Below are 26809 nucleotides of genomic sequence, written 5' to 3' on the forward strand. Positions count from 1 at the left end.
CATATACAAGCACAAACCGCGGGACGGCCGGAGATGCTTGCGAGGGGGGCCGTAACATGATTGGTGCTGGTGAGAACTTATTTCTCCCCATCCCCAGCCAGCGACGTAATCTGATTCATGCCCAGTGAGGGCGTGAACCAGATTAGCACATTTAAATCCTCATTTAAATCTGCATTTTCTGTTTTAAACTGGATTCACCTGGCTCCCAGCATTCAACCACCTGTCGGTGCAACCTGAGGCTGGCAGGAATCACCACTGGTTTCTACAAACAGAGACCACATGTGACGACCATGCCACGGGAATCAGAGGCAATTGAAGTCCCTGGGTGGTCAGGGACATGGCTGGGCAATGCCTTAGCACTGCCAGGTTGGCATTGCCAAGGGGCAGGGCCTGGAGAGGGGGCATGAGGGGAGCATAGAGAGACCTGAAGGGGGTGCCTGAAGAACAGGCCTTTGACGATTATGCAGTCTGGCTTTGTTCAGTTGCGGGGCGGGGGAGGGTGGACGCTCTCTGTCATTGAGTGAGGGCAGGGGGAGGAGGTCTGTCTAGTTGTCTGCAGATTGGCCAGCCTTGCCAGTGTCTTTAGGTCCCACGCATCTCGTTTGCGGCGGGAATCTACCTAAGCTTCAAAGAAATAACTAATTGAAGGTGGATTGTAATCTGGATCGTGCCAACCCACCTGGTGGGAATTGCACTACTTTACCCACTGGGGACAACATTTAGAAATTTTTGGGGAGAATTGCATCCATTGTGTCAAAAAAAATAAGGTTTTATCATTAAAGAAACTTGTAAATAAATAAGCGCAGCAAGGTATATACAAGCAAAATGTTTTGATTTGAAAACATGCCACATATTGTACTGGTGAAATGAATGTAACTTTATTTTCATCACATGATCATAATGTCACAGTATAAATTTGGATGGAAATGGTCTTCTGTCCATTTGACCCTCATCCCTTCAAAATACCATCCCAGGCACTTTTACTTAGAGCGTTTAAGTGTTTTTCAAATGAGTCCCATGTTCTGGCTTCAACCAACACCCCCGATAATTTGTTCAAGCTGTCAATCACGCTTTGTGTAAAAGAATACTTCCGGATCTCTAGCGTATAATTATCACATTACCACAACAGGGGTCAAATTCTCTGGTATTTGAATCATGGTAGGGGAGGGGGAATGATTGCTCTGGCTGCTGCCTTTGGCAATGCCGAGAATGTGTTTTCAGAAATGTATTTAAGATATTGTGATCAGATAAAGCCCTCCCCCAATATATTTACACATTCTGGCTTTACTGAACTTTGGCTCGCTCCCCTCTGCTTGATATAATTTTGTGGTGAACAACTAAACAGAGAACAGACGGTGACTTTGCAGAACCAGGATTTACTAAGTCTATTTTGTTTATGAAGATAATGCACCTGACTACCATCGTTCAACTTGCCATGCAAAGTATTGACAGCATATTGACTGATTTATTTTTTCAAAAGAGAGTTAATTGATTTTTGATCAGTCATTTAAATAAGCTTTTTCTTCTTTAAATAACTTTCCAAAATGAGGCCAAAGAAGTTGGCGCACCATTTTTCTCATTCATTTTCTCATTGATGTAGCTCTAAGACACGCCATGGCAAGTAGATTATGGTGTATAAGGACTGATGTATGTTGTGCAGCATTTTGTAAAGCATTGGTAAGACTTCACTTAGAAATCATATCATGTATGAAAACTATATCTATCAAAAAACATTGAAACATTAAAGCATTGTTCAAAGGAGGTTAGAAAGATGCCAGATGTGAGGAACTTGTGGACTGTATTTGAAATTGATGCTGTCCACTCAACTGCACAAGTGCCTTTGTCCTGCCTGCTAGCCACCCCAGATATTGCCTGAAAATACTGCATTTTATCTCAAGTTGATCCCTATTCATGAAATCCCATGATTTTCTAACTTAACTCCCAACCAGTATAGGTCCCTACTATTTAATGTAGCAATAGATGAGGAATGTTTGCAAAAGATAATCGATTCTATTCATAAATGAAAGTGGTAGATATGGGCATACCCTCAACTGCAAGAAAATATATACCATTGTGATGACAAAGAAGAAAGAGATTCCAGTATGCAACATCACAATAAATGAAAGCAAGTTAGAACAGGCAAATCACTTCAACTATCTCGGAAGCACAGTAACATCCAATATCAAAAGCAGTACTGAAATCTGCAAAAGGATTGGAAAAGCCAAAAGTTCTTGCTTTGGAGAGAATGCAGTGAAGGTTTATCAGACCGATCCCTGGGATGATGGAACTGACATATGAGCAGAGATTGAGTCAGTTGGAATAATATTTACTGGATTTTAGAAGTGTAAAGGGTGGGAGGGTGCAGGGGGAGAATCTCATAGAAACCTATAACATTCTCACAGGACTATATAGTATTCATGCAGGAAGGATGTTCCTGATGGTGGGAGAGTCCAGAACCAGGAGTCGCATTCTAAAGAAACGGGTTAAATCATTTAGCACAGAGATGAGGGGAAATTTCTTCACCCAGAGAATGGTGAGCCTATGGAATTCTCTACCACAGGAAACAATCAAGGCCAAAACATTGAGGGCGGAATTTTATGAGAATGATTTTAAGTATCCAGCTAGCGTGAAAATGGGAGAGTTCCTGGTCCATTTTTTGGGCAAGTTTTCACACCCAATATTAAGTACTTCGTCATTGAAAAAATGGTCTTGAGTGTTTCTCGCTGCTGCAGGCAATGGGCTGGGCTTAATTCGCCAGCCAGCCTGTAGAGGGAGCTAGTGTGCATGTGCAGACCTCTGATTCTGCACATGTGCAATTGCAAAAGCAGGGATCTGACTGGCAGACAGAGAGCTGTCGGGCTCCAGCTGCTGAAGGCAGCCTGAACCAACCCCCCCCCCCCCGCCCCACTCCCCCCCCCCCCCCCCCCCGCCAATTGCTGGAGCCCGCGGCCGATTGCAAGCCCATTTCCGGTGAGAGGCTGACCGTGCCGGAAATCCGGTTCTCGTAAAATCGCGAGAGCCGTGAAATCAGGCGTGATCCTGATTTTGTGGCTCTCATGCAATCTTACCAATTTGCTCCGCCCATTGATGGGCGGGGCAGCCGGTAAAACCTGGCCTGTATGTTTTCAAGAAGGAGTTAGATATAGCTCTTGGGGCTAAATGGATCAAAGGATGGGGGAAAGTGGGTACAGGTTATTGAGTTGGATGATCTTATTGAATGGTGGAGCAGGCTCAAAGGGCGAATGGCCTCCTCTTGCTCCTATTTTGATGCAAGTGTTTTTATAAAATCAAGCAATATTCTTAGAAATGTCAGTTTTATTCTTGAAACAGGAATCTGTGCAGTGAAATGTTATGTTTGGTCAGTAATTAATTGTGTGAAAATTGAAGCTTTGGGAGAAAGGAAGAAAAGAAAATTAACAGCTTCAAAATGTGCTGCTTAAAAAGGATCCTGAGGATAAGCTGAGTAGGGATAAGAATGAATAAAGAAATTCTGACTGAGGCTGGAAGAAGAAAATAACTAAATCAAATGGAATTCTAATCCATGGAGTGCCTAATCACCACTGGAAGGATTAATGGAAGAAGAACAAGACGCTGACAGTGAAGGAAGCAGCCAGACTATATTGAAGATTGACTGAACCAAAACTTCAACAACAAGGTCAGCCACTGTTGCTATGATTGGAAGGTTTAGAAGACCATGGTTGCCTCCGCCACTTGGCATGGAACTCAGATGATGACAATCATTTAAAAATCCTTCATTTTGTCTCTGTCCACTGATACTGCCAACTGCCTTTTCTCTTCAGGCACTGCTCCATCACTAAAAGCTGCCATTATCTCCCTAATGCTTAAAAATCCACCTGCAACTCTTTTCTCTCTGGCCACCTTCCCCTCTCCAATTTCTTCTTCCTTTTTTCTAGGCATCCCTTGGGTACTTTTGTCACGTTTCCATCATATTCATAACACTAAGGTATATACCATTATTTTTGTGGGACTTTTCTCGATCATCCAGTGTTTATGCTGCTTGTCTGGGATTTCAGTAGATGTTTTACTGAAGTTGTGGCAGATCATTGACGGAACCATCGGGGAAATTCCAGCACATGCACCTGATCATGTTAACTACTGCAAATCTTTATGGCTGCCATGTCTGCATTTTCTTGATCTCTCAGTGGTCTTCAGCACTAATGACCACAATGTTCTCCACTGCCTCTCCTTTATGATCCAGTCTCTACTCTTACCAGTCCCAGTGCAGACACTATTTAATTAAAATTAATCATGACACATGATTTCCTAAACTATAGTGCCTAGAGCTGCCACCAGATTGCAAAATCACCCCAGATATGCTGTCCTATCACATAAAGCTTTGCACAAGTACCACTAAATAGGAAGATTTCTCCTATAGAATAGGCCAGCTAAGTAGAGTGAATGGTTTTTATTCATTCATACCTTCAAACACACACTTCCCATGAAGTAGAGATTGTAATGAAGAACAGTTAAAGTTTATTAGTGTCACAAATAGGCTTACATTAACACTGCAATGAAGTTACTGTGAAAATCCACTAGTCGCCACACTCCGGCGCCTGTTCAGATACACTGAGAGAGAATTTAGCATGACCAATGCACCTAACCAACACATCTTTTGGACTGTGGGAGGAAAGCGGAGCACCCGGAGGAAACCCACACAGACACAGGGAGAACGTACAAACTCCACACAGATAGTGACCCAAGCCCGGAATCAAACACAGGCCCCTGGCGCTCTGAGGCAGCATTGCTAACCGCTGTGCCACCGTGCAAACATATCCATGTAAAAGGGTACAAATCTAACATTCAGATTGTCACTGCATTTCATTATTTTCTGATAAGACTGAAGTTTAAACTATAGGTTCACTGTTTACATGGTCATTGATCAATCATGCAACAGTTGAGCTGTCATCCTAAATGAGGCTATTCAGCTAGCAAATCATAACCTGTCAGCATTAGTTTAGCTCCTCTCCAAGCCATGTTGCCAAGGTTTAATTGATGTTTTTATTGGACCAGGCCACTATGATTTGTATTTTACAGCAAATTCTTCATTTCTAAGATGGAGGGTGGAATTTTCCAGCCACGTTGGCCCCAAAACCCGAAAATCCCGCCCAAGGTCAAAGAACCTTTGCATTGTCCACCGCACCCCGCCCCCCGTCCGCCATGATTCTTGTGGCGGGCAGGACAGGAAAATTCTCTGAGTAGCTAAACTACTTGTAGGTATATCTGACCAAACAAGATGTCAGCCTTCGATTAATTGGGAGCATTCATGCCTCTAAATTTGAAGGCAGTGTGTTCAAGTCCCTTTCCAAAGGCTTGAGCACATAATCTAGGCAGACAATCCAGTGCTGAGGGAGTGCTGAACGTTCAGAGGTGCCTTTTTTCAGATGAGATATTAAACTGTGGCCGCACCTGCCCTCTCAGGTGGCAATGAAAAAAAGAACAGGGGAATTTTCCCCAATGTCCTGGCTAATATTTATCCCTCATCCTGTGTCACTAAAAACAAAATTATCACATTATCCTATTGTTGTTTGTGGAACTACACTGTGCTCAAATTGACTACCACATTTTGTGCATCACGACAGTGACTGACATTCAAGGTAACTTCATTAACTGTAAAGTGCTTTGGGATATCCTGAGGCTGTGGAAGGCACTACAGGAACAAAGGAGCAGGAGTAAGCCATTAGCCCCTTGGAACTGTCTTTCCATTCAGTTGGATCATGTCTGCTCTTTTCCCATATCGCTTAATACCTTTGCCACCTAATATCTATCAACTTCAGACTTATAATTGACAATTGATCTGGCATCAATATCTGCTTTTGGAAGAAAGTTCCAAATTTCTATCACCCATCTTGTGTAATTTCATTCCTGAGAGGTTATGTCTCTGATCTATATTGCTTAGTCATAGGGCTGAATTTTCACTGAAAGGCAGAGCAGGCTTGGCGGTGGCATATTTGAAAACATTTCAGTGGTGAACAGCCTGCAGGTTTCACAATACTATCCTGCCTCCCAGTGATTTTAGAGTCATAGAGTTTTACAGCACAGAAAGATGCCCTTCGGCCCACCGTGTCAGTGCTATCCACCAAACACCTATCTATTCGAATCTATTCGAATTTGATAGTGGTGTCTTCTTGGGGGTCATGGCAACCCCCTGAAAGTGGCAAGTTCAGACAGTTGTTGCAAGGATGATTTACAGTTTCACGATGATGCCTGGAAAACACACTGGGTCAGCAACATGCCCAAAGAGAGGAGGCGACTCAGTGGGCAGCCATTTCAGAGAAGTGGGAGCCATTCCTGATGACTGAGTACTGGAATCTCTGACGATGGGCACCTCAAGAAGAAGCTAAGAAGGATAATCCACTTGACATTTCTAGCTGAATATAATTGCAGTATAGATTATAAGAGTAAAGAAGTCTTGCTACAGTTGTACAGGGCATTGCTGAGGAGGCACCTGGGATATTGTATGCATATTTGTTCTCCTTACCTAAGGAAGGACATACTTGCCCTAGAGAGAGTGCAACAAAGGTTTATTAGACTGGTTCATGGGATGAGGGACTTGTTCTATGAGGAGATATCAAATCGCCTAGGCTGATATTCTCTGGAGTTTAGAAGAATAAAAGGTAATCTAATTGCAATGTAAAAAAAAGTTATGGGGCTTGTCAGGTTAGATGCTGCAAAAATGATCCCTAGCAGGGAAATCTACAACACATTTAGGACTGAGGTGAGGAGAAATTTCTTCACTCAGAGAGCTGTGAAACTTGGGAAATTTCTATCTCAGAAAGTTGTGCATGCTCAGGTATTGAGCATGTTGAAGACTGAGGTCAATAGATTTTTGAATACAAATGGAATTAAAGGATAATATGGGCGAAGTTTAAGAAGATGATCAGCCATTATCTTGTTGAATGGTGAAGCAGATTTGAAGGGTCAAATGGGTCACTCCAGATCCTATTTCTTATGTAATTATCTCCAACATGAGAGAGTTATCTCCACTTATCATTCAATGACATTATCATCACTGAAACCATCCACTAATGTCCTGGGGGTCACCATTGACCAGAAACCTAATTGGATCAGGCATATAGATACAAGAATAGGTTGAAGACTGAGTATTCTGCAGCAACTAATCCATCTCCTGACTCCCCAAAACCTTCCCACCATCTACAAAGCATAAATCAGGAGTGTGATGGAATACTCTCCACTTGCCTTGATGAGTGCAGCTCCAAGAACACTCAAGAAGCTTGGCACCACCCAAGTCAAAGCAGCCTACTTGATTGGCATCCTATTCTGAAGCTTAACATTCATTTCAAGGGCCCAAAATATATATCTTTCCAGTGATCTTCTTGAGATTTTATCAAGGGCTACTTTTTGATTTTTGGTTTTCAGGGTCCCCTTTTCATTCTTATTAATGTTTTTATTAGGTGATGCAGTCAAGTAGTAACATTACCGTCTGTATTTGTATTGACATATGGGCTATTTGAACTCTCACAGAAGCAGAATTAGAAGAACTCATCAATATTCTTACTAATCATCACCCCTCCATTAAACTTCAAGCCAGAACCCTCGGTAATTTCCTGGACACCACAGTATTTAACTTGGCAGAAGATATACTCCAGATGTGAAGATTCTGCTCTATACCTGACCAGAAGTCATGAGTTAATGTAAAGGGCATCATGGCCACTCCCCTCTGACTACATACCAATCTGCCAAAGTCCTATCAGAGGATCAGGACACGCTCTGTGTCGGTAATGGAGGAGTTTAGGACATTATTATATGAATCTGTTAATCAGACCGTGTCAGTCCGTTGTCTATCAGAGAGCTCACCCAACTCTGGGGAAGCCCTCAGAATTTAGTAAGGGACAACCTTGTAGATTGATTGGGCTGCGTGCGCCTCTGTCATGATTGAATTTGATGCTTAAGTGGCGTCCATGAAATCAGAAGTCTGTGAAATTCCCTTTATATTGGAATGCAGTTATTAATCAACAGACAAAAACAGAGAAAGCAGAACAGTTACATAATTGATCTAGAATGTAATAACGCAGCATTTCTACACTTCATTAGTCCATTTAGCCATTCAGTTAACTCATTCACTATAAAGGATGCAGTTTGGCATCACTCCCAATGTCGTCCATTGCCCTGGGGAGATGCCAAATAACCTCATTATTACAGCTGCACTGAATGGATTCAGGCTACAGGGAGAGATTGGAACCAGGCTATTAAAAAAACCCAGTGTATGAAGCATATAAGAATTGTATCATGAATCAGAGCATACCTTATACAACACAGGAGCCCATGTTGAAAAACAGACGCGAATCATTCCAAACCCCTCTTACCTTAAGGTAAAAATGGTCCTGTTGCTAATTTTAGCAAAAACAATGCATAAGCAATAAGGACATTCCATTTCCTACTCATATTGACATCATGGGTAAAATTATGGACAAATGATTTCATCCCTCTTCTAAAATACGTGTCTGCTCATTTTTTTAGAGGCTGAAAGAACTCTGCTTATGTCTCACGGGTCAATGTGCTCACGTGCGTTGTCCTGAGTTGACAGAACTGAGCGTCCCAAATTGAGTTGATGCTCTATGTAGAGTTAGTTCATCTGAACTAATGATGGTGGGAATATTACAATTGCCTAGGTACCATTGGGTAAAGGAAGAAAAATATCAACCATTTCATGGGGACATAAGGTGAGGATGGGGTTAGGCTTTACTGTGTGATCGCTTCCACAATCTGCCAATATTCACGTGACAACGGATTGCTCTGATGTAGGCCGCCAGTAACCATGGAATCATTTCCCATCGCAACCTCAAAACTAAGTGAAAATTGGAAGAAAAAGACTTGCAATAGTTGTATAAAAATGATACCTAAAATTGAAAAGGCTCCAAATAGTGAAAAAATGTACATGTTTTCATGTAACAAGCTGAGCAATCCCACTTACCAGAACAGAAGCTGTTGTTCACTTCTTTGAGGTGACCCTTTGCTTTAGAAAAAAATATTTGCTCCAAGCTATCTATGCAATCCAAGCTGTCATAACATTTTACTCAGTGCTTTGTGAATGCATCAGCTTCCTTCACACTTTAAGACTCAGCATAAACTGCTTTTTTCAGCACTTAATCCCCCTTCAAATAGGCCTAAAGAATGTTTCCTCTTTACAGTATTGTACTAGCAGCAGTAGAATGCCTTTGGAAAATGTCAAGATTGAATGACAAATGTGCTATTCATAAAGTACACAGCTGCTGTGACATTTTCCACTCATAATTATTTCCATGCAAGCCATGATCCTCTTCAACTGAACCACCACAGGCCCTATCTTAGTGAAGACTGGGGTTAAACAAGGCTGCGTCATCACAACAACCCACTTCTCCATCTTCCTCACTGCCATTCTGCACCTCGTCTCTCGCAAAATACCCACAGGCATGGAGATAATCTACACAACAGACGGGAAACAGTTTACCCTATGCTGCCTGCAATTTGAAACCAGAGTCATTCCACCTTCAATCATGGAGTGCCAGTGTGTAAATGATGATTGTGTGCACAATCACTCAGAAACTGAGCTCCAAGTCATTGTTGACTCCTTCTTCAAAACATATGACAACATGGGCCTTTCACTAAACATCCAGAAAACTAATCTCCTCTTTCGTCTAGCTCTGACAACACAACATTTCCTGTCAATTAAGAAAAATGGTGAGATCTGGATAAATGGTGAAAATTATGAACCATATCTTAGGTGCCTCTTCTCAATGAAGGCAGACATAGATGACAATATTCATCATCACCTCCATTGTGCCAGCTCAGACTTCGACTGACTGAGGAAAAGAGTATTTGAGGACAAGGATCTAAAACCCAAGGTGAGGGTCATGGTTTACTGGGCAGTGGTGATTCCTGTGCTGCCATATGCTTTGGCGACTTGCACAACTTGCAGAAGCTACCTCAAATCACTGTACATGTACCAGCAGCATTATCTTTGCAAGATCCTCCAAATCCAGTGGCAAGAAAGGCAATATAACAGCAATGTTCTCTCCTAAGTCAACTTGCTTAGCATCAAGACGCTAATCTCTCATAATCAGCTCTCCTGGGCAGTGTATGTTGTTCATAAGACTGACACAGACTCCTGAAGCAACTGCTCTACTTGGCACTCGGTTGAGGCAGGAGACTCCCAGGAGGATAGTGTAAATGCATTAGGGATGTCATCAAAGCCTCCCTGATGAGGTCAAACATGCCCGTTAACACATGACAGTCCCTGACTTGTGACTGACCAAAGTTCATTTGGGAAAGCACCGGAAGAGATCAGGAGTCTTCATTGGCAGCATGCAAAGGTGAAGCGAAATGTTGAAGAGAATGCACAAATCTCCCAACAGCTCATCTATTTGACCCTTAAAGCACCATCTGCTCCCCTATTCGCTAAAGTGTGCAGATTGAGTGCCTTGGACTTATCAGCTATCTCAGAACCCTCTCTTACCCAATGGGGGATGTAGGGTGCGGTTAATATTGAAGCCTTTACATCCTTTAACTTGCATCCAGACTTAAATCATGATTAAATGGTGTACTACTTTTCTATTATATTCTATTTATGGAATTACCTCTTTGGTTATTTATATATTTATATCAGCGAACACAATTTTTATCCTTTTGTTACAAATGGTACTATTTTCTTTCTTGTTAATATATGATGAACGGAATCTAAATCACAGGAATGTTACAGTTCAGGAGATTATTCGGCCCATCGTGTCAGCACTGACTCACCAAAATGGGCAATTCACCTAATGCCATTCCCCTGCCTTCTCCCCATAACTCTGCATATTCTTCCTTATCAGAGAACTGCCTTTTCAGATAACAGTCTAATTCTCTGGTGAATGTTCAGCTGAACCTGCTACTTGCCAGAATACCATAAATATTAACGAGGGAAAGATATTTCACATTGTATGATGCTGAAATCAACATGTGCCCTGCATTTCACCTAAATGCCAAACTTTGCTACAAGTATGCCAGACTTTAAGCGCAGGATAACCTCCTTGGCTATGCAGATATTCCTAAGATTGTGGTCGAATATTGCAGTTAATCATTTGCTACTGAGTCTTTAATGCAGCATCATTCATTAACTGTAAGGAAATTAGAACAGCACGGTTTCCAAAGTTCACATTTTCAAATGTATGATCATAATTCATACAAAATATTCATGACTTTAAAAGAAAAATAATGGGCCTGATGGCCCATCCATGGAATTACATCAGCAATACAGGAACAGACCGTTTAGCCCAACAGGTCTGAATGAGCTTTCTCCCATCCCTCTTCAACCCACACTAGCATCATGCTCTTCGGTTCCTTTCTCCGTCGTCTGCTTATCTTGTTTCCCCTTAAATACAACTGTGATATTTGCCTCAAAAGCTCCATGTGGTAGTGGGTCCCACATTCACTACATTCTGAGTAAAGAGGTTCTGTCTGAATTCCTTATTGAATTTATTAATGACCATCACATACCTGAACTCCAGCTACTAGGTAACAGTCCAGATAGAGGAAGAAGCATGATGACATGTAAAGAAACAGGGGAAAACTTACCCGAAAGTATCCTCACAAGAAAAGCGCGTTGTTTTATTTATCAAGTGAGTGTAGTCTGTTGGAAGAAATACTGTTGGAAGAAATGTGCTGTTGGTTCAAATTTGAATAAACTGTATGGCCAACAAAATTACAAATCGGTGAGTAATGTCACATTCCATATGTTAACTAATCATTTTGTCTCTTTTGTTAATTCAGGGTAACAGAGTACAGCAGGAAAATGAAAAATGTAAGTGTCTTTTATAACCATTTTTATAGGTTATTTGCGTTAAAAAAGGGAAAAACTGCCTTTGTGATTTTGTACTACAAACCTATGCCAGAATAGCATAAATATTGATGAGGGAGAGATATTTCACATTGTATGATGCTGAGATGAATATGTGCTCCTGCCTTGAACCTAAATGCCAAACTTTGCTATAAGTATGCCAGACATTAAGAACAGGGTAACCTCCTTGGTAATGCTGATATTCCTAAGATTATGTATTCCATATTTCATATTATGGATACATGAACAGTCTGGGAGGGACAGTAAATATATTTTACTTTGGGCCCATTTTGTTCCAGCTGATGAGTGGTTAGGGAGAGAAAGTGGGCTGGACTTGGAGTACGCTGGAGCGGGCAAGATGGTGGGTGAACATGGAGAATTGCATGGGCACAGTGGCACAGTGGCTAGCACTGCTGCCTCACAATGCCACGGACCCAGGTTCAATTCCAGCCTTGGGTCACTGTCTGTGTGGAGTTTGCACATTCTCCCATGTCTGCATGGATTTCGTCCCACAATCCAAAGATGTGCGGGTTAGGTGAATTGGTCATGCTAAATTGACCCTAGTGTCAGGGCAATTAGCAGGGTGGATGTGTGGGGTTGCAGGAGTGGAGTCTGGGTGGGATTATGGTTGGTGCGAACTCGATGAGCTGAATGGGCTCCTTCTGCACTGTGAGGATTCTATGATTCTATGAAGCTGTCAGTGACGATAAGATAACAAAACAGAAACTCACCTGTTAACAGTGGGAAACTCGCTGATGTGCTTAATGGCCCACTTGCATATAATTTACTTGCAATTCGATGGGATTTCATCCTGCCTGATTCAGTGAAACGCACATGAGCCTTCAGTAACCCACCCAGTGAAAACTGGTGTCTTACATATGTGGCCTCCTTAACTCATTGTGGAAGTCTTTTAAACTTCCAGGAGGTTGATTCACACTGCCCTGGATTAATCCTGTTGATGTTTTCGCTGTGTAAAAACTCTGAGCGGTTGAACCTTCGACAGGAAATTCAGATCTAAGAAGTACTGGGTCCTAAATTTAAAGGGACAGTACACAACTGAGGTGCAGAGGGACCACCCCTTAAAGTGATATTACAGCTCTGAGTCCCTAAAGGGAGGACACTTAGGAGGTGGCCTGGAGGGAAATGGAGAGCCAGTGGCAGCATGGGAATCATGAACCCTGACCTTTTTCATTCTTGGGAGCTAGAGGGGAGGAGCCGACTGGACTATGACATCTCCATATTCAGTTGATCAGGTAGATGCCGCCAAAAGCTCCTGTGTAATGGCACAGGAATCTTCTTCCTGGATTTCGAAACGTCTTTTTGTGCTGGAGCAACAGAAATTCAGATGAAGATTTAAACTGCAGAGAACCTTCTTCAAAAGCCTGGAAGATGATTTTTAATTCTAACACAGAGTGGCTACCCTTTAAAAATGGCACCAGCTCATATATGGCCTTCAGATAATGCAGGCAGCCCAAACATCAGAACCACACCCTCTATGTGATCCACAATGGCGGCAAGCCCACATTTCTTTTTGTTATTTAATTGGATGTGGGCCATCCTTGCTCAGTCATTTCAGAGGGCAGTTTGTGGTTTGCAGTCACGTGTAGGCCAGACCAGGTAAGATTTCCTTCCATAAAGGGCATTAGTGAACCAGGTGGGTTTTTACACCAACCAATGATAGTTTTGTGGTCATCATTATTGAGACTAGCTTTATGTCCCAGATTTTTATTAACTAAATCAAATTCTACCAGCTGCTGTGATGGGATTTGAACTCATGTCCCCAGGGCATTAGCCTGGGAATCTAGCGACATTGCCACTACACCACCATCTCCCCCATTAATGAGCTTGCTGCCACATAGTTAGGTTCAGCTGACCACCACAGACCTGTGTCAAATCCCCAACAACTTCCTGGTCCGCTGACAGGTGTTGCAATGGTAGAAGTAAATCCATTGCAATATCACCCCTCGTCCTCAGGCACAATGCCCTAAATAGGCACTGGCAACAGTGGACTTCCCTGTGTTGGTCCATGGTTATGCTTGACAAGGAACTGCAGTAGTTTGCCGTTGCCTACTATAGGTTCTGGTTGACCAGGAGATTCTCCTGTGCTTAGCACTTGCCATATGCGTATTGGAAGGATTTACAGGCTGACAGGCTTGACCATGTTATGAATGGACCTTCCATGACCATCCAGTCCTGGGACTCAAAGTTTCTGGCTCAGAGGTAGGGAAGCTTCCACTACTCGCAAGACCTCCCATTCCAATTTCCCTACTGAAGATTAACACTTGCTGGGTGATCACTATTGTATAAGCTATGGTTGATTACAGGGATTATTGGGAAATAACAGTATAAAAATCAATTTTAATTTTGATTAGCCATAGTGACTTCCGAGCTCCACAATGGACTAAAATAATCCATTTCAAAAAATGCCTGTATATTCCAGTAACATTGATAGACAATTAAATCAAGTATTATTTCAACTTGCGTATTGCTTGATTTAGTTCAGAACACAAACCCTGAAATTCCTGGTGTTACAGAGTATGGAACTGAAAACTTCCAAACTCTGGGAATCCAGGAATTGGGAATGGACTTGGTTAAATTGAGATTCCATTTTGTTTGCGTGCCTCCTTTTCCTTAAACTCCTCTCGGAGGAGAAAAATTGATTGGATCTTCTGCCCTTTCCACTCCATCATCAAATGGGTATATCTGAGAGACTTTCTGGGATTCCCCAAGAAATTTGCCGATTAGTAGACCTGAGCTGCAAGCTGGCATGAATCCTATTGAGTTCTTCAGAAAGGCTCAACATTTTTATCAAAGATAATTAATCCATCAGGAACAAAGGTGTCACTTGAGGACTGAAAATGTTTTTAACAGTACGTTTAACAGTCGAAAGATGTGTGAGTTAGATTGATTGGCCATGTTAAATTGCTCTTAGTGTCAGAGAGATTAAAAGGGTACATATATGGGGTTACGGGGATAGGACCTGGATTGGATTGTTGTCGGTGCAGGCTCGATGGGCCAAATGGCCTCCTCCTCCTACACTGCAGATTCTATGATTCTATGATCGTCAGTCTATAATGACCTTGGAACACCATGGTCAGAGCAACTGAGGTGTTCCAAGGTCGTTATAGACTGACGATCATAGAATCATAGAATCATAGAATCTGCAGTGCAGAAGGAGGTCATTTGGCCATTGAGCCCTGTTTTCCAAGGGTACACTGGGCCTGGCACTGCTGAAGCACCTTGGAGATGTAATGGTTCTCAATATCAGGCAAAGCAACACCCCTTACTCACCCCGCCTCATCAGCTTTCATCAGCTCCCACTTTTGAAGACTCCATCCCCTCCTACTGCTGCTCCAATGCCAATCTCCCTTTTCACTTTATGGTCCCTAAAATTATCATCTCCCAACTTCTTGACCATCCCAATCCCCCTCCAATTCCCTCTGCAAATCCCTCCAAATTCTTGTTGCATTAATTCTTGTGCAATATAGTCACTGGTATGTCACAGGGACCGAGTAATTTATTCTGGGAACATTGCTTAATGGATAAATGGTGAGCAGCACATTCATGGAACTGCTCGACTCTTCTTCAAATATGCTGTGGGATATTTGGCATCCAGCGGAAAGGATTAGTATGTTCTCAGTTTAATGTCTCTGCTGAAAGACAGAACCTCCAGAGCCCTTTTCGAATTTCCATTCCAGTTCCTCCTAATCCCCATTCCAGCACCTCCAAATTCCTGTTCAAATCCTGTCTACATCCTTGTAATCCAGCTTCCATTCTTCTCATATCAACCGAATGGCCATAGCCAAATTCATGAATGAACTGATTTTGCATGTGACAGCGATGCACAATCCCTCATCATCTTCCTCAGTGATAAAATTTAATCTAGGCTAACACTTCAGTGAAGTACTGCAGGAGTGCTGCATTGTCAGAGGTCCTCCGGACTCATTTCTGTTCCCCCCCCCCCCCCACTCCCCCTGGGCTAGGCTCACAAGCCTGAAACAGCTTCAACCTCTGTTTAATTTGAGGAGTTATATTAGACCTGAAATGTTTGGTGGGATTTTCCGCCCCCTCTGTAATGTATTTTAAGTGGTGGAGGCAGTCCAATATTGGCTGGTGGTAAGATCTTCTGGTCCCGCGCTATTAACGGGTTTTCCAGTTATTTGCATCCTCTGCCACTGAAGAACTCGTGGGTGGGTGGGGCTCTGCCACCGTCAGCGGGACCAGAAGATCCCACTGGTGGAAACAGTCAGAAAACTTTGGTCCTTAACTCTGTTTCTCTCTCCACAAGTGCCGCCAGATCTGCTGAGGTTTTTTTTTCAGCACTTCCTGTTTTTATTTCAGAGGTCCAGCATCTGCAGTATTTTGCTTTTTCCTAACTTCCATTTCCTGCCCCCACATTGAAGTTACAACCCCTTGTCACCAATGATACAAGCAGGCGCCTGAGGAGCAGGAAGAAGAGGTAGAAAAGGTAGACAGGAGGGAATCAACTAAAACTCTTTCTGGTTGGGCTGTCTGTGATCGACTAATTCGATTGCAATACTAGTAAATGCAACTCTGCCAGTCCCACAATTTACCGTCTCTCTGTTACTGATCATCACAGTGTCTGCTTGGCCGCAATACAAAAATAAAAATCAACACAAAGTAAACATTCCAACCTAAATCATGCCATTATGCATATAAATACCATCTAATCTCCATTCTACACCCTGTTAATGTTTCGCATTCTCTGTACCTTTGCCTATCCTAGTTCTCCTATGCAGTACTAACTATGTGACTGCAGCATAGCTGTTAGAAGGTTGCTGACTTTCACTGGGGAAGATTGCAGATGTCCTTGGAGGATGACCTCAAGCAGCTCTGGGCCTTGAGGGCCTGGCTTCACACTGCAACATCTCTATTTAGCTGACAGCGATCTGAGCTGGCTGACAGGCAAAACCAAGGTAATGTGTCGGTGATGTGGATGGTGGATGCAGTGTTCCTGAAAGAGGACAGCAGACTTGCGTTCCACGGAACAACAACCATTCCCCTGGGCAGCACCTCACTCATCCTAGTCATCTGTTGAAAGACAGATTACTGGATTAGTTAAACTATACAAGCCCCTTTGCACACTGGTATGTGCAGTCATAATAGCTGTAGTCTGAGTTTGCCTGGCAGCAAGCTGACCTTGACATGACTTCAGCCTGATCTTCCTCCGCAAAGATTGGGTGGCTTCTGCTCGTGCTGAATTGGAAGCTGAGCCATCAACCTCAGATGTTCCAAAATGGATGTGTCTGCAAGTTTTCTAATGGATTTGGCCACTATTTCCAGGATTATTATGCATGTTTTTGCAGCTTGTATTTTACAAATCGTCACTATTGCAACCTGACCAACATTCTTTTCCAGTGCTGTCACTGGCCTGGTGGATGGTAAAGTAGAAAGAATCAACTCCAAGCTCTGAGAAAAGCCCTGGGCCAAGTTGATGTCAGACTCCTCCATGGTTTTTGAGATGGATGCCATCATCTCACGTGAGAACACCATCCACCAGGTACACGGTACATACTCTTGCAACTCGGCCAACGGTGTCTACCTGATACGCTGCAGGAAAGGATGTCCCAAGGCATGGTACATTGGGGAAACTATGCAGATGCTGCGACAACGGATGAATGAACACCGCTCGACAATCACCAGGCAAGACTGTTCTCTTCCTGATGGGGAGCACTTCAGCGGTCACGGGCATTCGGCCTCTGATATTCGGGTAAGCGTTCTCCAAGACGGCCTTCACGACACATGACGGCGCAGAGTCGCTGAGCAGAAACCGATAGCCAAGTTCCGCACACACGAGGACGGCCTCAACCGGGATATTGGGTTCATGTCACACTATTTGTAACCCCCACAGCTTGCCTGGACCTGCAGAGTTTCACTGGCTGTCTTGTCTGGAGACAATACACATCTTTTTAGCCTGTCTTGATGCTCTCTCCACTCACGTTGTTTGTATCTTAAAGACTTGATTAGCTGTAAGTATTCGCATTCCAACCATTATTCATGTAAGTTGAGTTTGTGTCTTTATATGCCCTGTTGTGAACAGAATTCCCACTCACCTGAAGAAGGGGCTTGGAGCTCCGAAAGCTTGTGTGGCTTATGCTGCCAAATAAACCTGTTGGACTTTAACCTGGTGTTGTTAAACTTCTAACTGTCTTGACATGGATCCATAGACTTCCTGACGGGTCTTTTAATGCATCTCCTTCTGGCAAGCTGGAAAGCTCATGCCCTTGTCTCCTGAATTGTTTGCAGGCTATTTGTGCTCAGTTTCTCACCATGTACAGCACCTAAGCCAACTTCTTAAGTATGCACTGTCAATATCTGAACTGGTGACTGCCAATGTGAGATTGTGTGACAATGTTTCTTTTTCACCACTCCCTTCCATCTCTTGCTCTTCCAGCATTGCCTGGCCAGGTTTTTAATTCTTCGCTATCTGAAAGGAGAAAGACACAAGATAGAGTTATGCTGAGATGGGAAGCAAGAGGTGCATGTTTACCTCATTTATAGTTTGTAATTGGGAAGGTACTGCGTTATGTGGGAAAGTGAGATCTGAAAAGCTGTATTAGGTAGGAGGGTTGATGTTTCAAGCCCCATCGCTGTTCAAAATCTCAGCCATGTCTGCTGCAGTGATGGCAATGACCATTCCCTCCAGCAGTGTCAGACATGCAGCTGCACTTGACCCCCTCCAAGTTAAGTCCTGCCACCCCCTGTTATATGCTACCTTGTCCTGCAGGAGAGAGGGAAGTGAGTGCAGTGTGTTTAAGTGTTGTGGCATTTGAAGATACATTCATTGATCTGGACCACTCAGGTGAGGTTATTTTTTTTTTTATGACACTACATCCAGGTTCTCAGTCCGCAGCCCCTGGCACAACCGCCATGGTTGCCTGATTCCACTGTTTTGGCAATGTTTGTCCAGAGGGCCTCCTTCCCCACTACGGCTGTGTGACATCTCTCCTCTCAACCTCCTTGACCAAAGCCTCCAGTGCAGCATCGCAAAATCTTGGTGCCTGCTGTCTGTCATATTGTGAAATTATTTAGTATTACCCATGTTAAAAATACTTTGAGAATTACTTCCAGCACCTGCTTCAGCTGCAATGTGTCTCCTGTGCAAGAGGTGCAGTCTGAACTAAGCAGTGCAAGCTATCGCAACTCTGCTCCCTTCTCAGGCGAGCAGCCACTCAGCAGCAAGCTCTGCTCTAGCTGGACACTATTATCATTGAAGTTAGTAAGCATCACAAAGGTTCCATGCTGCTGGCACCAGAAGCAACAGATTACTGTTTAATTATGCATTGTGATCCCCAGAAACACAAATTAAAACATGTTTAATATTTAAGCAAGAAATCTCGATCATAGCCATTACTTGAAGGTTGGAATATGTAGGCTATCATTTGTTCACTGCCCAGGACCAGAGGGAAATAATTTTTCATAGATTCATTAACATTTACAGCACAGAAGAAGGCCATTTGGCCCATTGTGTCTATGTCAGTCAACCAAGATTTGACCACTGGAATGTTCTGCCAAAGGAGGTGGTGGAAGCAGGCACATTAGCAACATTTAAGAGGCATCTGGATGGGTACAAGAATAGTGAGGGAATAGAGGGATACGGTTTGAGTAAAGGCAAAAGGTTTCTTTTGGTTTAGTTAGGGCATCATGATCGATACAGGCTTGGAGGGCCGAAGGGCCTATTCCTGTGCTGTATTTTTCTTTGTTCTTTGTTCTTTGTACACTAAGCTCATTTTCCAGTGCAGCAGTGCAAGTCAATATCTAAATATTTCATAAATGACATGAGAATTTCTGACTCAACCACTCTTTCAGGCAGTGAGTTCCAGACTCTCCACCACCCTCTGTGTGAAAAGGTTTCTCCTCAACTCCCCTCTTGACCCTGGTTATTGACTCCTCTCTGGAGAAAGTGCCTTCCTATCCACCCTATCTATGCCCCTCATAATCTATCTCAACCTTTGCTGCTCTAAGGAAACAGCCCCAGTCTCATAGGTCAGACCCTCTAGCCCAGGCAGCATCCTGGTAAAAATCTCCTCTGCACCCTCTCTAGTGCAATCATGTTCTTCTTATAATGTGGTGACCAGAACTGCACGCAGTACTCCAGTTGTGGCATAACCAGCGTTTTATACAGTTCCAGCATGACCTCCCTCCTCTTATATTCTATGAATGTTGAATGTTTAGGCATTCAGTGTTGGGTAAGTTAAGGTCAGTGACCCCCTGATTCACTAGGAAGAATTTTGCCGGATCACTGGGAATGGTGGTGAAATCAAGGAAAAGCTATGCTGGTTTGGCTCCTTCACTATGTCTTGCCGTCAGGGAACCTTATTAACAGTGGGACCGGCCTCAGACAGGCTGCACCCCACAAGGAGACAGGTAGCAAATTTCAATGTTCCATTACCCTATTAAGGGCATTTTGCCAATGGCCAATGCACCTCTCTCCAGGTGGGTTGTGGAGGCTGCCAGCTGAATGCAGGCAACATCCCAGCAACAGTCCAAGTGGGGGGAGTATTCTTCTATTCAAAGAGAGGGCCATGAGCATTGAAGAAACCCCCCCTCCCCCCACAATCACCTCAGAACGGCTTCCCCTCTGTCAATCTTTTAACTTTTTAAAATGATCTTCCGCTTGCTTTTTTTTCAATTATCTTTATTGTGAAAGTTGTAGGAAAATTGAAATTTGTAAGAGACCAGCAAATCGGGATGAGTTCTCTTATAGCTTTTGTTTCTCTTTAATATAAATTAAGAGTGTACTTTAGAGGATGGCATATGGCAACATCACCCATCATGATTATGCTCAGCCATCTTGGGCCTACTGTGTCCTTGTATAGTTAATGCACAATGGAGGTTAGCGAGAATATATTAAGTTGCAGAACTTTTAACCTTCCGCAATGTCCTGTCCACAGCAACTTGAGCTATGCTGAAATGAGCTGATCTCATGCAAAAAATGTAACTTCAGCACATTTAAATATTTTGGTAGCCCTGTTAGTGCATAATGCATGACATGTTTTGAGTGCAACAAAGGATTGGGGGCAGGCAGGAGTACTGGCTTTTGCTTGCAGGGTCTATGCATATGAATGGATGTCACTTGTAGCAAGCCGAAATAAGCCACGTTGCAAGCTTGATTTGATTATCTTAAATTGACTGTCAGTGCAAACAAAAGGAATATTTTCAAGCCTTGCACCTTTTTTGAAATAACAAGGAGCTTGGGGACCTATTGTCCTCGTTGTTTTCTCCATGGCAACACGTTGGCCAATCAAAAACACGTCGGCTAATAAGTGTCAACTTGCCAACCAATCAGAATGCTTTTCCCCTGTAGTATAAACTGTTGTGATGGTTTGAAATTTACCTTTCCTGCATTTGTCCTGATGAGTGCAAGATGAAAAGCTTTGGCAACATGTCGCTCTTTTCAGCAATGTTCAAATTCTGCACGACAAAGCAACTACCTGCAGTGTTGCTCAAACACTCTAATGACATTATCGGGAGCTCTTGCTTTAAGTAAGTTTTGGAACTTTAGTGAGCTTTTAAGGCGCATGCTTCCACTGCACTAATATAGTGTCTGGCTCCATTGAGGGATACTGAACCAGTGGTGGAGAACTGCTGGCCTCTGATTGGCCAGCAGCTCTTGAGGTAGGATTTCCATTCTGCTGGGGGAAGCCCTGCAATGAAATATTCTCTTAATGTTAGGTTTAATTAATTGGTTCAAGGCCTTAGCATTATCAATTGCTATAGGTGCCTCCCTCCCGGAGGGACATTCTGTGGCAAAGGGGGAGCCAATAGATCAGGCAAGAGAATGCGAACCAGTGATGATTATATCTAGGGTAGCCTGCTCATCTAGGTGCCAATTAAGACCCTGAAATTCAACCAGCGGCAGGTGGAGAACTTGGCATGTGGAGAGATTATCCTAGTCTCGCCGATCAAGAGGTTAAAAGGCACTCAGTTCTCGATCAAGGGACCCTGAATTGGGAAGGTGTTGCCTGCTGAATGCCACTCCCTGTCCTTTCCTTCGATCCCGCTACCCTTATGGCTAATGATCCCTTCCCTCAACCCCTATCCCATTTCATTTGTCTTTCTCCACAGTTACAGCAATGATCCCTGGTGAAGAACCAGCGACCGTTTTCAGGGTAGGGTTCCCACCCTGTTGGGTTAAGTTCTGCAATTAATTGCTGTCTATGGAGCCGGAGCCCTGACGACAGTGTTCCTGCTGCCAATTAGGAACTTAATTCTTTTAGGACTTCTGGACATTGGGTTGGCAGGGGCCATTTGGTGGCGGGCATCCCGCCCCCACTGCCCTCATTAAATTCCGACCTGGATGTTAATGAAAATGCTTATTTTATGGCAATAAAGAGTTTTCCAAATACAGCACATTCTTTTAATGAGACCATGATGTTATACTATTAGCAGCACTGTGCATCAAAATTCACTGAAATCATTTATATCCCTCAGGTCTTAATCACTATTTACTGGCTGGGAAAAACAGCAAACTGCTGCACATCCTACAGTGGGCCCACACTGAACCTGAAAGAATTTGAAGGACTGTTGTCTCTGATCCAAAAGGTAATAAACAATGGTGCATGCGTGTGCGTGCGTGTGCATGTGTATTCATGCATGATTTCACTTGTGCATGTGCGTGCATGCACACGTGCTGCGTGCGCGTTTCCTGCCAAATCTGCAGGTGTGGCCCACGCCATTATACTGGCTCCCCGATCTCCAATAAGAAATGAAGAACCTTGTCCACGTGCACAAGGGGACCCCCAGGCGGATAAGGGGAACCCCCCCACCCCCATTGGAGCTCCATAGAGCCCCCCTCCCCCAGGGCTGTGCTAGGAAGTAGTGCCACGGTGCTGCACTTCCCTCTTTCCCACCCGCTCCAGGGATTATACTTAAATGTACACCTTTAATGGGTTCCATTCACCTGGTTCACATTTTTCAAAACCTGTTCTAAATCTTGCTGATGTGACATCACGCTGGCGAGGGGGGAATTCCTAATGTGGGGACAATATGGTGGGGAAGCCCTTTAATGAGATGTTAATTTATTGAAATAAGGTTCGCCACCTTTCTGGGCAAGGACCTTGTTATGTTACCAGCGAGGGACAGGGAAAATCAAAAAATGAGATCTCGTCACAAAGATTCTTGTTTTCTGACTCTCACAATATTTTCCACCCGCATCACTGTTTGCACTCGCAATAAACACAGGCACAATATTGTGCTGTGTGTGTGTGCGTGTGCGTGTATGAGACGGGCAGGGTGTGTGTGTGAGATTGTGTGTGTAATATGCATGTGTGTGTATTATTATGTGCGTGTAACTGTGTGTGTGAGACCACATGTGAGAGACACTGTGTGTGTGTGAAACTGTGTGTGTGACGCTATGTGTGTGAGACTGTGGGCCCTGTTTTACCATTTTGATTCTAAGTTCTGGGCGGACTTGAAACTGGGAGTGTTTCAGATCCGACTTTTAGACCCGTTCTCAGGCGCCCCCATACGCACTCTGCCTGAAAAAATACCAGCAATTCCCAATCGCGCTGCACAAGCTTGTGGGCGGGGCTTAACGCACCCGAATTCCTGCAGCTCCGGTCGGAGCCTCCAACTGCACTTGCATTAAAAAAAAGATAGAATGCAGCTCCCCTGCCACACCCCTCCCAGGCCGGATAATGCCTCCCCCTGGCCCCACACACATTGTCCCACCCCCACAACATTACTGACCCCATTATCCCCCCACCCCCTCGACCATCCAGACCGATTGCGGCACCTCCCCCTTTCCCCTCAATGATCACAGACAGAGTGGCAGCGGACCCCCCTTCTCCCTCACTGATCACAGGCAGAGTGGCAGCGGACCCCCTTTCCCTCTCAATGTTCACAGACAGAGTGGCAGCGGACCCCCCTTCTCCCTCACTGATCACAGGTAGAGTGGCAGTAGACCCCCCTTTCCTCTCAATTATCACAGGCAGAGTGGCAGCGGATACCCCTTCCCCTCACTAATCTCAGGCAGAGTGGCAGCCGACTGCCCCTTCCCCCTCACTGATCTCAGGCAGAGTGGCAGGCAGAGAGCTGTCGGACCCACCTTCCCCCCACCCCTCCCCCCTCCCACCGATCTTAAGCAGGGTGCCGTCGGACGCTCAGTACTTACCTTCTTCCTAACTGGAGCACCCAAATCGGACTTTTGTAGAGCATGTCTGTTTCATGCCGATACTGGATGGGCAAATGCAATGATAAAGGGGGAAATGCCGGTAAGGTTGGGCATGCAGCCCATTAAGTCAATTTAAATGCATGCAAATGCATTTTTGGGCATTGATAAAGGGGGAACCGGCATGGAGGTGGGTGCGGATCGTGCTACCCACCTCATGCCCGACTTTACCAAGTTTTCGCGCCCGAAAACGGCGCAACTTGATGGTAAAATCAGGCCCTGTGTGTGAGAGAAGCTGTGTGTATGTGAGACTGCGTGTGAGAGACGCTGTGTGTGTGTGTGTGTGTGTGTGTGTGTGTGAGACTGCGTGTGTGAGGCACTGTGTGTGAGTCTGTGTATGTGTGTGTGCTTTTCCTTAATGCTGGAAGTTTGTACTGTCAAGTATCTTTACTATTACTGTACAGGACTATCAGCTTGACCTAACATACTGCTCATTTTCAATCCTATTATTAACACAATGTGGGCAAAGTCCATATAAAACATTCAACTTTTAAAATTAAAATTAAAAATAGAGGGAGAAAAAAAACCCAGGTGTATAAAATATGCTCTGTGATATTATTTCACAGATGCTTGATGTATTCATTACCAATTCAATCATATGAAATGTAACGTAGCAATGGTACAGCAGCTTCTGTTAGAATAGTGGATCAAAGAATTTGATCCAAACATATCAGGTGTTCATACAATAATATCCCCAAAAATTATTTCATGTAACTAGTTTCGAACTTACATGATGAATACTTCCAGTGATTTCAACATTTTTAATTACATAGTTTTTTTTTAATGCTTTTCTCAGAACTGGAGGAAGAGAGTGAAAGTTGTTTAATTCCCAATACTGAATAACAGTAAATTTGGCAAATACTGCCTTCATTCATAACCATGTTTTTTTTAAGGAGGTACTGAGCGAGTCATTAAAAACATCTCAAATGTTCACAGTGATATAATTTCATCACTTGCTGTAATTCTAACTTTCTTAATCTAAGAGTTAAAATAAATGTATTTGTGAGGTAGATAACAACTGTAACCAAATGTGGAAAGCACTAAGTCATTAGGCCACGTGAAATGAGCACAGAAGCGAACAAGAGCACCACTGTATTTTAACCGTGTGTAATTTCTTGTTAACTTAGTACCGCTGTGGTGAGCTATCAGGCACAACTTTTATTTCAGCCATGGAAAATGCAATGATTAAATTGTCATAAATAATCCAAAATCATATACGTGTGTAAGGTGAAACTGAGACCTTTTTTGAATATACGTGTGCTGATCGGTTATTTGCTGCTGCAATTAATGTTCAAGTGATGTTTAATTGAGACAAGGGGTTTATTATAGCATTGGGCTGAGTGCAGCATAGGATGGCTTCCATTGACCTTTCCTTGGGCTAGAGTTGCAGTATTTAGTATGGGCTTCTTGCCTTGGAAAGAATTCCTAATCAGGGACTGTGAAAGGCAGCGATTGTTCTCAATGCTCCGACCGTGCGGGTCAGATGCAAGTGCGCTCATAGCCTTCAAAGCCAATAGCTGGCGAGCAGCAAAGTGCTGGAATGATTTTTTTAAAAGGGAAGAGGAAAAGCTTTTGCATATTTTCATTGCTGATTACCTCTGAAAGCTATTTCTCCTTAATCCAGGAATTTATTTAGTCGGGAGGGAAGGTTGAGCACAAACTTGGTTACGTTGCAATCCGCAGATTGTCACTGTGCTCTGGGAACGGCCACAGGCAGGGTTTGGGTGAATGGGTGAAGGGCACAACTTGATTGTCACTGTTTGGAGAGCCGTTAGAAAACGAAAGGATATTTTATTCGGAGAAAGTTGACGTTGGAATGTGCAAAACTGTACCAAACACAGCCAATGTAATCTTTGGACCGTGATACACAAATAGAAGACTGATTTTGTTTCCTTTTTTAACCCTTGAAGATTGGGGTAAGTAATTTCTAAAAAAAAAATCAATGTCTATCGTAATGAGTTATTCCATGTTCTGCCTATTACCAGGAGATGGAAGACACGGACAGTCCAAAACGAAGCATCCGTGATAGTGGCTACATTGACAGCTGGGACTCTGAACGCAGTGACTCCCTGTCACCTCCCAGACATACCAGGGATGATTCCTTTGATAGTCTGGATTCATTTGGATCACGGTCACAACAGACTCCATCACCTGAGGTGATACTTAGAGGAAGTAGTGACGGTAGGTAGTGATAATGTCCCAGGAGGGTATCTGCTACATGCAAGCTCAGCAGTTTGTTGTAAGCCTGGGACTGTTTGCAGCTGTGAGTGCACAGTATAAATCTATAAAGACGCGTATGGGTATATGGGGCTATAGTTCATCATTGTACTTCAGAGTTACATGGGGCCAGCAAAGCTCAATTATACCGGCATTTCCCATATTGCTCTCAGATGAGGGACAATGCTGCCCTGCGTACACAAACCTTGTGCACGTACATGCCATTGGATTGCAGTTTAAATGTCATCCTTGCTAACATGACAAATTTTAAACATCACTTCACATTGGGCTTCAGTTGTACACAAATAAGCATGAAACTGAAGTAACATGAAAGAGTATCCTGGAGGCTTCATACCACTTTGCTAAGCTGAGTTTGGGCAGGTTGGCACCCACATTACACTATGAAGCTTGTGTTGATACAATGCCAAAAAGATTTACATTGATGTAAACGGAAATATAACTGACCCATTAATATGATATGCATGTGAACCTAATCTGCGAAAGGTGATATTTGACAATAACTGTATCTGACTGAATAACCATTGACAAAAAAGCTGAATGAATTG

The 26809-nt window shown here is 43.5% G+C and overlaps 1 protein-coding gene across 1 annotated transcript in view; it reads left to right on the plus strand.

Moving 5' to 3' along the window:
- LOC144495886 (LIM and calponin homology domains-containing protein 1-like) overlaps nt 1-26809 on the plus strand; it is a 355764-nt gene that overhangs the window by 207972 nt on the left and 120983 nt on the right. The window contains 3 exon segments of the mRNA XM_078216622.1: nt 11767-11797; nt 22289-22399; nt 26012-26207. Of these exon segments, the coding sequence (XP_078072748.1) occupies nt 11767-11797; nt 22289-22399; nt 26012-26207 (338 nt within the window).

Source organism: Mustelus asterias, chromosome 1 (genome assembly GCF_964213995.1).
Source record: "Mustelus asterias chromosome 1, sMusAst1.hap1.1, whole genome shotgun sequence".
Taxonomy (NCBI): Eukaryota; Metazoa; Chordata; class Chondrichthyes; order Carcharhiniformes; family Triakidae; genus Mustelus; species Mustelus asterias.